A 12,682-nucleotide genomic window follows, 5' to 3' on the forward strand; every position below is an offset into this window, starting at 1 on the left:
TGTGTGTGTGTGTGTGTGTGTGTGTGTGTGTGTGTGTGTGTGTGTGTTTAACAGCCCTGGCTATCTTGGAAATCACTAGGTAGACCAGGATGGCATTGAACTCACAGAGATTCAACTGCCTCTGCCTCCGTGGACTGGGATTAAAGGCTTGCACCACTGCTGCCTGGCAATTCTGATGATTTCTAAACCACATCAAATTATATATTTTCAGTTTCAATTTTAACTGAGTCCTTTTATTTTCCTGTGGGTTGTTAAAGAAGATAGACATTACTAGAAACCACAGCCTCAGAAAGTAATTTATTTAGTGAGTTCTAGAAAGGGTAAGGCTCCAAACTGGTAATCTAACATATTAGATGAAAATAAGTAGTCGAAAATGAAAACAAGGCTAATATCACGCAGACTGGAAAATAGGAACTATTTTATTTTGGTTTGAGGGTACTCATTTTTAAACTGTAATACTCAGAATGTACTTATATTTTAGTTCTTTCTTTATAATATACGATAAAGTCAGGCCTTTTTGCCCTACGACTCTGTGGGATTAATTGGTTTTTCAGTGAATTGGTAACTCATTTATCAGTTATCTACATTACTTCTTGTGGCAGCTGGGTGATTCTTAGAGATTTCCCATCCAAGAATGGTCCTGGCCCAAACCTACATAGCGTGTAAGATGTGATGGGATCAGAGCATATGGTAGGATGGCTGAAAGCAAAGACAGCTTAGTGTCTTGCATCTGAAATATCAAGATTCTGCCAACATCAGCAATATGATAACCATGTTCCATGAAATGGGGAAAAATGTAATCAACATTCTTTAGAAAAACAGTCTAATTAATCTGTAGATTCTTTTAATTGCTGGGTATGTTCCCCCATCCTCTGATAACCAGGCTTAAGTATATATTTCATTTTTGAAGAGCAAAAGAATCACTATTTAAATCCTTTCTCAACAGTGTAGTCAATAGAATTCTAAACTTTCTCAGGGAATCAAACATACAGTAACAAAAATTACTTATAAAAATGGCTACACATGAAGAAAATCTGTAGGAGTACTACCTATCTATTGAAAAAAAAAGTATCATTAAAAAATGGTTATTAAATAAATAAATCTACCACATCCTTATTATTTTATCCCAACTACAGTAAAATTATCTCTGGACCCGAAGTTCCTTTAATTTATTTTTAGTATACTATTTTCAGTAAGGACAGTATGTCACAGGTAGAGATTCATGATTTATTCTCTACAAATAGCAAAGAAAATTTGACATCAAATAAATATAGTACCCTTTAAAATTTCATATATTTAAATAACAGAAGATGTAATATAAACAAACAAACAAAAAATTATGATCCTTAAAATAGTTTTATAGCTCCAAGAGCACGCCAGCATGTGACTGTGTAACCTATCAGTCCCCTCACCTGCTTGCCAACATTCTTTATCGCCAGCTGTTCAGGTGTCATCTTATCTTCTTCTTCTACAGCCTGTGAAGGAACACAAAGGACAGAGTTTCAAATTCTGAATTTACTTTTCCCACTGAACAATAATCACCAAAGCAAAGGTGATCATAATTTTCATTCAGAACACTTTTTATTCAAACAATTTATTGGGAAAAGTAATTTTGTTTTAATTCAGAAAAATCTTCAGGGTAGTGAAAACTATTATCACCGTCATTTAGAAACACTTATAAAATATAAACAATAGCAGAAAAGCTCCCACTGGTTCACTGAATGGCACTGAGCGACGCGGAGAAGGGAGTCTGAGGACTCCTCCTTTACTTAATTCCCCTCTCTCCCTTCCCACCTTCCAACAGCGTCCTTCTCCAAGTCCCCATCTCTCCTTCATGCCTTTCAACAGTCTAGCCTGTGTATCGAGTAGCTACTTAATATCATCAGGGACCAAACAGAGCTCAGGGTTTTGAGCTAATACATGCATTATAAGTTCATCTCTACACATCTTTAAATCTCTACAATATACATTTTAAAAAAAAAAAAACAAAGTTCCACATGAAGTAACCATAAAAAATTTTATGGTTTTTAGCATCAAGTTAATTACATAAATCAAAAACCAAATTAAAAGAACATGAAAATCATTTCTACTACTTTACAGTTATCCACAAATCTTTGTGTCTAGTCAAAGCTTTCTCGTAAAAGCCCACAACAGTGAGAACATTTAGGCCTGGATGGCAGTCTTGCACTCTCAATAACTGCATCCCACAAAGGTCTCAGGAAGCATCCTAACCTAAGAAGTCTGCCTGTGAGCAGTGTGGGTATATCACAAGCTCAACACAGAACCTGTATTTGGTGAACTAGTGGTCTCTAATTTATTCATGACATCTGATAAACAGAAGATGAAGAAAACTTAGTGATCACCAACCTCCAAAACTGCTACCACAGCATTAGCACGAGGTTGGTTATAAATGGGGGTAAAATGTAGTGTCAGAAAACAGAAACCAAATCCCACTGAGGATTCGATTTGGACACTCTAAACTTAATAATCTCACAGCTGCCAAATTTCTTCATGTGTGAACAATGAACATGTAGGAAATGCAATCATCAGACATTTCCCATAAACTGGGAAGTTTGGCTGTATTTCACACCTTCTTAATAGTTTTGTAAACAGAGAACTTGAAAATGAGCAAAGATGGCAAGTGTCTAATTTTATAAATGGACAAACTATCTAGAGAATTTTCGCCAGTAGAACCTGCCTAAAGAGAAAAGATGGTGAATATCTCTTGTGTCTGCTGATTACTGGGGATGGTTATTTGTAACATATTAGGAATCACTCTCAAACCTGAAAGCAGGAAAAATAAAACTCACCAACACTCCAACTAGAATTCCCCAGACAGAGAATATGTTCATTTTTGAAGTCAGATGTCACTCTATTAGTCTGCTAGTTATGAAAGTATTTTCTAACTAGGAAATGGCTTTCCCACTTTTCAATGTCTTACAAAAATAGAAGCACCAAAAGGCAATATAGTTTATCTTTCGAAATTTCTTTCACAATTGTGACACCCTACTTTGCTGACTTGAGAACACATTGGATGAATGGAACAAGTCTCCTAAGTGTGTACTCCACACCCATTCAGTGTTAGCTGTTTTACACACACAGCAACAACAGTACTTACTACATTACTGGATGGAAGGAGGCTAGAGTTTTGGAATCTGGGTCAAAATACCAATCTACATATAAATAATCATTAGAGAGTATTTTGGATCAAATGCAAGTATCAGAGAGAGCAAATATACAAAGATGAAAGTCAAAAGCATTTAAATCTTTTTAATATTACTTGAAAGAATAAAGAGGATATAAAAAGAGCTGATAAAATTTAAAAATCTTGTTCAACATTTAACCACTTTACCAATTAGTTTTTCTATTCCCAATAATTAAAAGAGAGTTCACAAACTCTTTGAGAAGTGCAGATGGTAAAAAGTACTCCCAGCCATGGATGCCATCTGGGAGATGAGGAGCAGCTGTAGATTTAGGCATCCACTAAGGTTGCAACCCCCCACGACAGAAGACGTAAGCACATCATTTCCAGTGTAAGGCAGACCAGGTCATGGCAGCCAAGTACTCCAGACTTTCTCTAACCTAAGTTACCTATATCTCATCTCCAATCTGGGCAAGACCAGTCTGTCTTCACTCACAGTGCTAATCTGGCTAGTCCCCAGAAAAAATTAAGAAATGGTAGCAGCAGTAACAAATGAAATTCAGGCACAGGCAGTGTCCTCACTAGGGAGCTTCTGTGTTTATGGCAACTTCTGTGATTTGGCTTCAAAATTTGCTTTTGCATCCGTGCTCTTCGGTTTACTCAACCAACAAAAAAGCACTGAAAATGTTTGTGGCTATTCACACTAGAAACGTTTCTAACAGTTTATCAACAAAGACCCCCAGATGGCTATCCCATCATGCACGGTCTGCATAGCTCTGAGAAATTCTTGGAATTTGGTCTGTTATGTGATCATAAGCCCCTCAAATGTACCCTCTATCTTAAAGGGACTTTTATAAACACTTTAACATCATTCTCTTTTTCTACTAATGATTAAATTTTTCATATGAACAATATCTCAAATTTCATCATTATTTATCTTTTAACATGGTCTAAACCCTTGGCATGTTGCAAGCATTCAGATATCCACAGAGCAGCTGTTTTCTGAACACCTGTACAATTAATTACTCTGGTACCTGTTTTCTCTCCCATTCCTTAAGATGCCTTATTCCACATATTACCTCTGAATGGCCCTTCGGCGGCTATTTGTTCTTTCTACAACATGCTCTCACTTATTTTAATGTAGCAGAGGGCAAACAAGCTGCTACAATAGTACACACTGTTTCACCAAGAAGCAACCCCTGTAGTGCTAAGTGTTTACTTGTTTTGTGATTTTTAAATTTATTTTTCATAGTGAGTAGAACCAAAACAACACTATGGGTTACAGAAGCAGAAAGTCTAAGTAAATACTTTTTTACAAAGTATATTTTGATAAAGCAAAATGAACAAATATGATTCAACTTGCAAAACTTTCTAAGGAAGAAGACTTGACTATAAAGGACAATAAAACTTTTGATTACTGTCACTACTAAATAGCAATGTATGTATGTTTTTGAGACAAGGTCTTGCTATCCTACAACTCACTATTTAGACTGGGCTAGCCTCAAATTCAGAGACACATACACCTCTGCGTCTCCAGGTGCTGGGATTAAAGGCATGTGCTACCAAAGCCAGTAGCATTTATGCTTTTACAAATAGTACTTTATTGAACTCTTTTTTTTAAAATTGTATTTACTTTATGTATGTGAGTACACTGTCACTCTCTCAGACCCACCAGAAGAGAATATCAGACCCCATTACAGATGGTTGTGAGCTACCACGTGGTTACTGGGAATTGAACTCAAGACCATTTAGAAGAACAGTCAGTGTTCTTAACTGCTGAGCCATCTCTCCAGCCCCATTTTATTGAACTCTTAAACCATCTTGGCCAAACATCAATCAACATTCTGCACATAAACTGGGCACTAGTGCTCTGGTGACTTTACATCACCTTTACCAAGGAACTGTCAAGCCTGTCTCTCTCTCAAGGAGCCCACACTTGGCCTTTACTTTCATTTAAACCTCAATTACATGTGGTAGGAAGCAAAGCACAGCAAACAAAAGGTATCACCAAAGGACAAGAATGCTAGGAGGAAGCCAAAGGAAAGGCCAATGATGAGGTGACAGCATCTGAGGCAGTCAGACCTAAGAAAGAGACAGCAGCAAGGCTGACACCATGGAAAGCAGAAGCTTAGCAGAGGGAAGGTGCCCTCAGAGGGCAGGGTGATTCCTTAGATTTTTTGGTAGCACTTTACAATGATATTAGCTAATGAGAGTTACTTCTGATAATTTGTTTAATAAATTCATAATTATGTCAGGAAAACACAAGTATATCACTCATTCAAAAAATTTACTGAATATTAACTGCTTAGGCTAGGAATAGAATGAGACGTGACAGCTCAATTCAGGGAGCTTAATAGCCGTAAAACAAAAAAAACCCAAAAATTTCAAAGTAAGAACATATCCATAATCCCACCCCTGGGAGGGAAAGAAGGGGAAAAAGAGACAGGAGGCTAGCCAGCTAGGTCATATCTCACAAGGGAAGAAGGTTTGATGAAAAGGCCTTTTCAGGGGGCCAGGAAACTACAGTCAGGCCAACCATCTAGTATTAAGACAAACAGATTCTAGAGAGGCAAGCAAGAGCCAGTGCAGGTCTGACCTTCAATAAAGGGCACAGATTTCAATTTTCAAATGATTTTAAAAGCAGAGGAGTGGAATTTGGAGAGATGCTTCAGCAGTTAAGGGTACAGGTTGCTCTTCCAGCAGACCTGGGTTTGGTTCCCAGCAACCACATGGCAGTTCACAGCCATCTCTAACTCTCTTTCCAGGAAAATGTGATGCCCTCTTCTGGATCCATGGGGTCTAGGCACACACAAGGTATATATACATGCCAGCACATCACATATACATTTCAAAAAAAGCAAAGCAGTGACACAAACTAATTTATATCTTAAAAAGTAAGGTAAACTTTACTCAACACAAAATTAATTCCTTAAAAGTAAAAACCGTTTTGTGTATTTGTTACACTATATAACTATCACCCATACCCTAAATCATTACACTGTCCCAAATATACTTAGGCTGTTATTTCCTGCATGCTGCTCTCACCCTGAGTCTCTGGTAACCACTAATGTGCCTGTCTGTGGCACAGAATACCTCATACAAGCATCATATAGCACAACCTTCGGTACCTGACTCTTTCATTTACCATGGCTTGGAGGTTCATCTACACCGTAGCATGCATCAACCAATACTTTATTTTTGATGCAGCCAATAGTTCTCTACGTCACAATGTATTTAACCATTCATCTGCTGATAGACACTGAGTAATCTCCACCTTTTACTACTGTAAATACTGGCTTATGGTCATTCGTATACAATTTCTGTTTGAATTCATGTTTTGTTTCTCTTGTGCATATTTTAGGAGTAGAATTATTATTGAGCTATGAAGTTACATATATTTTTAACTTTATGAGGACTGCTGAACTGTTTTCTACAGCAGTTGACTGTAGTGAGAATCCTGAAATTTTGGTTTCTTTTAAGGAAACCAGAGAACTATTCTAAGACTATGATTTTGTTTTAATCTCAGGTGTGGGGGAACAGGGGACTGACTGTCGCAGCCGACTATGATGTGCCTCGTGCTCCAGCAGAGGCATGGCTGCACCAGCTGCAGATAGTTTCTGTGATCATGTGACATTTGGATTCTGGAAACTTCTCAGAAGGCATATAAACTCTAGGGCAGCAAGAGACAGAGGTGAGTGGTTGCTGGTCATTCAGGGGGTTGGTTGTGCTTTATTAGTAGTCATGCTCAGAGAAGAAACAAAGAAGAAACGAGATTGAGAGAGCAGCTACAGTTGCCCTGTTTTGCAGTATTAGTAATAATCAGGTTCCAGTTCCTTTAGATCCTCACTACCATTTTCTACTTCTAGTTATCGTGACTGAGGGGAAGTGATGTGTCACTATAGGTGTTTTTGGTTTGCCCACTCCCTGGATATCCTAGAACTAGCTTGATGTAGGCCAGATCTTGTAATAGTTGCTTTGCCCCTGCCTCCTAGGAGCCAATATTACAAACCAGTCCACCATCCTTGGCTTCTCACTGCGGTTTTGATGTGCATTTCTCTAATTACTGATGTTGATGCTCCTGTGCTTAGTGCCATTTGGAGAAATGACTATTCAAGTCATTACCCAGTTTGAACTGGCTTGTATTATTGTTGAAAGAATTCTTTGTTTTAGAAATTGATCTCAGCAGGTAAACTTTACAGATATCATCATTCTATACATCATTCTGTACAGATATACATTATAGATATACAGATATACAGATATACATTCTATACATCATTCTTTACAGATATCAACACTATAGACTGATTCTATACACTAGTATAGACTGATCTTGTCACTATAGACTGATTCTATACACTAGTATAGACTAGTCACTATAGACTGATTCTATACACTAGTACAGACTGATCTTGCCACTATAGACTGATTCTATACACTAGTATGGACTGATCTTGGCCTTTTAGTGAAGATCACATATAGCACTCGTCACGCTGTTCTCTGTTTTCTCTGGTTACACAACCATGTTGATTATGGAAAGACCATGTGGCCCTGTGAGAGCTAGACTATGTGGGAGAGACTGGAGAAACATGAAGACCAATTGGGAACTAAGACAGTGACAGTGGAGATATAAGGAAGCAAGATAATAAGGATTGATTGGAATAGTTGAATGGATTGTTGATTAGCTAGATGTCAAAAACTAAGAGTAGTTAAGAAACATTAACGAGGCTGGAGAGAAGGCTCAGTGTTAGGAGCACTTGTGACTTTTACAGAGGACCCAGGTTCAATTCTCAGCATCCACACAGCTGCTCTTAACCCTTCATTAACTTCAGTTCCAAAGGATCTAACTCCCTTGTCTGTACTCCATCAGCACTAGGCACGCACACAGTACATACACAACATGCAAAAAAAAGAGACAACAACAACAAAAAACCCCACTCATACATATAAAAATAAAAACAATCTTTTTAAAAAAGCAATAGGAATGGTATTGAAGAGCCAGGAAGATGGTTCACCAGGTAAGGCGCTGCCAAAGCTGACAACCTAAGTTCAGTCCCCAACTCCTACATGCTGCCTCTGACCTCCACAACTTCCGTCACAGCACACATGCATCTATAACCCACCTATAAACAAATGTAACTTAATTTTTAAAAAAGAATGACAGTGAAAGCACTTGTGCCCATCACTTCATATGTGTACATGCCAGGGATTTCATATGTCATTCATAGACCTCAAGACAACTTTGCCTTAGAGGTAAGAAAATGTTTCCGAGACCACCATGTTTCTAGTCACATAAGAGATAAGCAATGAAAATCTGATTCCAGCAAAGCCCTATCTTGGCTTCATAGAAACATCTGGTTTTGTTTGTTAAACTTTTGTGGTTTTGCTTTTTGTTTTTGGATGAGTTTGTCTGTGTAGCCCTGGCTGTCTCCTAACTGAAGAGATTTAGCTGCCTCTGCCTCCTAAGTCCTGGGACTAAAGGTGTGCCCCACCACATCCAGACTCATAGTAACATTTGTTACTAAAGAAACTCAGTACTTTTAAATGATGCATCATGAATAGTAATAAAGTCAAATTTATGATATTCAAAACAAAAATCTAAACAGGGAATCCAGTTTAAAGCATAGTAACAGTAATTAAGGGATACAAAAAGATCACATGAGTATGTAAACACTTAACTTTCATATGCAGATAGTAATAGTAACAGCAATTTGTAATTCAGCTTCTAGAAAATTAAAAGTTTTTTGGTAAACTCGGTGTGGTGGCACATGTCTTTAATCCCAGCACTTGGGAGGCAGAGGCAAGAGGATCTCAAGAGTTCAAGACCAGCCTGGTCTACACAATGATTTCCAAGACATCTGGGCTCTATAAAAAGAAACTGTCTCAAAAAAAAAAAAAAGGAGGAGAGGGAATTTGTGGTAGTATCTTCAAATTGCCAATCTCCATCTCCCTCTTCTTCTGTAACAAAACTCTGATTTTCCTAAAGGTATCAATGTTCCCAGCTACAAGACTTATGTAGACTTTCTTGCTGCCAGGGGTTTGCTCATTTGGCCATGTTCTGCCAATGAGAGATAATCAGATTTGCTGGCTGGACTATTTACAAAGGCTCCTAAAAAGGATTCATTCCTTTGATTTTCCTTTCTTCCCAGTTATTTAAATATATATATAATATATCTGTATATGTGATGGCTAAAGTTTAGCACCACTGCACTGCATCTTAAGATGACTTAAGAGATGTATGTCAATACAATGAATGTAGAGCAGAAAGACTAAAATTAGAGTCTGACTCTCAAGTTCTAACCAGTCTTAAAGCATACAATTTCCTATCTCCTATCCTGAAGATGACAATGTTACTAAAACAATGGGACATACGACATATATTTAAAATAAAAATCACTTTCAAGGGACTAGAAAGATGTAAAAGCCCTTAGTGCTCTTCCAGAGGACTTATTCAGTCCCTAGCACCCATATGGCAGTTCACAACTTTCTGTAACTCCAGGTCCAGGACATCCTCTTCTGGTCTCCCTGGGCAACAGGGGAGCACATGGTAAACATACACACATGGTGCACATACGTACAAACATATTCATAAAATAAAATACAACCTGTAAAATATTACAGATTACTCTCCCACAGGTAGTATGTTTCATAAACTTTTAATATTGAAAGTTACATCTACTTCATAGATTTTTTTTTTCTTTAGTAAGGTTGAAACTTCCTCATGTTCAATACCTTTTTTCCCATAATTCTTTTGTCTTTTTATTTTAAAAACATTTTAACCACCTACATCATTCTTGACAATACAATTATGAAAATTATCTTTTTATTCTCTTGGATTTCTGTGTGACTGCAAACAATCTATCATATTATATTCAAATAATGTTGATTTGGCCAACTTTCCTCAATATTTATATCTTCTTTTGTTTTTCTATCTAATTACAAGACCACAAACATTTCTAACTAATAAATATGATATAGAAAACCAAATATATTTACAGTTTATATGAAATATAAAAACATCTCATTATTCACGTTATTAAGTTAGTCAACATATCATCTGACAAGCTAGGTGTCAGGTCTCAGAATTTATAGAGCTATATGCAGTAAAAGGAAAATACATTTTTCACCTATATATTCATTTACAAAAATGTAAGAAAGATGAGCAGTTTTCAACTCTAGCAGCGGGATTTTGGCCTGTATAGATGGGGTTTGCAACACAGTGCTGCAGGGGTTACAACTCAGTAACTAGAAAACCCAATGAGTAATGATCAAGCAGAACTCCTGTGTGAAATTCAGACTTTAGACTGAAAACCTGGAACATAAGAATTCAATTATCCTCAAACTCCTTTTGCTCTAGGACCTGACTGGTATCTAACAATAATTACCTTAGCTTAAAAAACCAACCAATTAAAAAGAATGCCATGAAGAACTGTGGTAGCATAGGCCTTTCCTTGTATATTTTAAGTGTTACTATAAAAACTTCAACGTATTTCTTTCAATCACAGAGGGAATTACATGCCCAAATCTGGACTCTTCATATCACAGCTTACACACTGTTTTCATTTTTAACCAAACCTTACAAGATTTTTAGTACTACAGAGATTTTTTAAACTGTAATATAGGAAAAAAAAAAAACTTCTATAGATGGGCAGCAGTAACCATAAATAGGTTATTTTCTGGCAGAAGAAAATATAAATTTACTTAAATGTAATGTTACAGAAGAATAAAAATCATTCCTACAGTCTACTGAATAATAACTTGTTATAGCTTTTTTTAAAAAACAATAAAAGGTTAACTATTTTAAATGATAAACTACTTCTTTCTCTATCTAGGCTATAGGCAACATTTGCTTTTGCATCTCTAAAACATGAAAGCAACACCAGAAAGAAAAAAATAATCTCAATCTAGTACTGGGGCGGGGGGGTGGGGTGGGGTGGGATGTTCCAGCTCTAGAATATTATATTCTAGAACGTGCCTGTCAAAACCCGACCTACCTCTGCTTGAAATTTAGTTATTTAGAAATTTAGACTCTGTTACCTTTACTTCAAAGTTTAGTTCTTTCAAAATGGCTCATTGTAACAAAATCTGACGAATCTTATACATTTTCTCTTATATAGAACTTTTTATATGATATAGTGCTTAATTTAAAAACAGAAATATTACAATTTCAATGATCAGTCTTAACTATGCCTCCTAAATCTTGAGTTTTAGCCTTTACTATTAATTCTCAATATTTCAAATTGTTTATAAGATGTAGCTCTGAATTTTGATTATGTGAGTATCTTTGAGTATATTTCTTGGAACTAAAAAGGGAGCTTGGGAGGGAAAACAGTAAGTGGGCAGGGAGGCGCAAGAGAACACGTGACACGGAAGTGAAGAGGACACTGGGAGTAGTGGGGCACAAGCAGGGTGAGGGACAGAAGAGTGGGTGCATGGGCCAAACACCACCAGGAAACTTGTTATTCTGAGTATCAATTAAAAACAAAAACAATAAACAAAACACATTCTTCATTCCTTCCTTTTCTGCCCACATTGAAAAGGTTATTACTATCAATCGTTTAGTAAGAAGGATAGTTAAGTTCATCTTCACTTTTCCACTTTTTACATCATCCAATCAGTGAGATGCTTCCCGTACTATCAATGCCTCCATTGCCACTGTCATTACACAACACAGCCGTTTAGTGTGACTCCCATCCAAATCTCCTCCTCCTGTCTCCAGCGTCAGGACGCAGGTTATCACGCCTCTGATCAGAAATAACTCTGTAACTCTCTCCTATGTCTCCTCATATACACTCTAGCCATGTAAACCACTTCCTAAACATATCCCATGCCTTTTCTCTTTTCCCAGCCTCTCCCAACACCAGCTTCAAGACTCCAAAAGCCATGATTTTATATTTCTTACTCCTGAGTTTGGGCTTTTGGGACTTCACACGTGAAGATTTGTCTGTGTGTCTAGTTTATTTCATTTAACCATGTCTTCCAGAATCATCGTGGTACAATGGCAAGTTTTCTTTCTTTTTAAATAGAAAACAGTGCTGCGTTGTAAACACACACACATACACACACACACAGAGAGAGAGAGAGAGAGAGACAGAGACAGAGACAGAGACAGAGACAGAGGAGACAGAGAAAGGACAATCTTACACATCCATCTGTTGCTGGGTACTAGTTGATTCTATGTCTTGGCAATTATGAATACTGGTCAGCAAGGCTATCTTTACCTCTTCAGCACTGGGCAAAACAGCAAGCTTCTTTACACTGGTTGTGGATGCAAACTCAGACCTTTACTGCATGAGCCAACTTTCCAGCCCAATAAGCACATACAATTTAGCATTATAAGTATTTTCAGGGGATTGCACCTAACGATGTTTTGGTAAGACAGTTTTTTACTGCCCTCCATACAAAGTCAGTGTCCCTTCTGTCCATGGCACTAATTACAATGTACTATGCTATCTGTTCACATTCTTTTACAGAGAGTAAGCTCTCTAGGCAATAGGGACTTTTATGTCTTACTTTTTAGCATGTCCCAGTGCCTGGCAC

General features: G+C 37.2%; 1 protein-coding gene across 1 annotated transcript in view; it reads right to left on the minus strand.

Annotated features, from left to right (window-relative positions):
• Window positions 1-12,682, minus strand: part of Psmd14 (proteasome 26S subunit, non-ATPase 14) — a 90,538-nt gene that overhangs the window by 1,696 nt on the left and 76,160 nt on the right. The window contains exon 11 of the mRNA XM_028769269.1: window positions 1,413-1,475. Within this exon, the coding sequence (XP_028625102.1) occupies window positions 1,413-1,475 (63 nt within the window). The remainder of the gene's footprint in view (window positions 1-1,412; window positions 1,476-12,682) is intronic.

The sequence above is a fragment of the Grammomys surdaster genome, unplaced genomic scaffold (assembly GCF_004785775.1).
Source record: "Grammomys surdaster isolate TR1022 unplaced genomic scaffold, NIH_TR_1.0 191, whole genome shotgun sequence".
Classification (NCBI taxonomy): Eukaryota; Metazoa; Chordata; class Mammalia; order Rodentia; family Muridae; genus Grammomys; species Grammomys surdaster.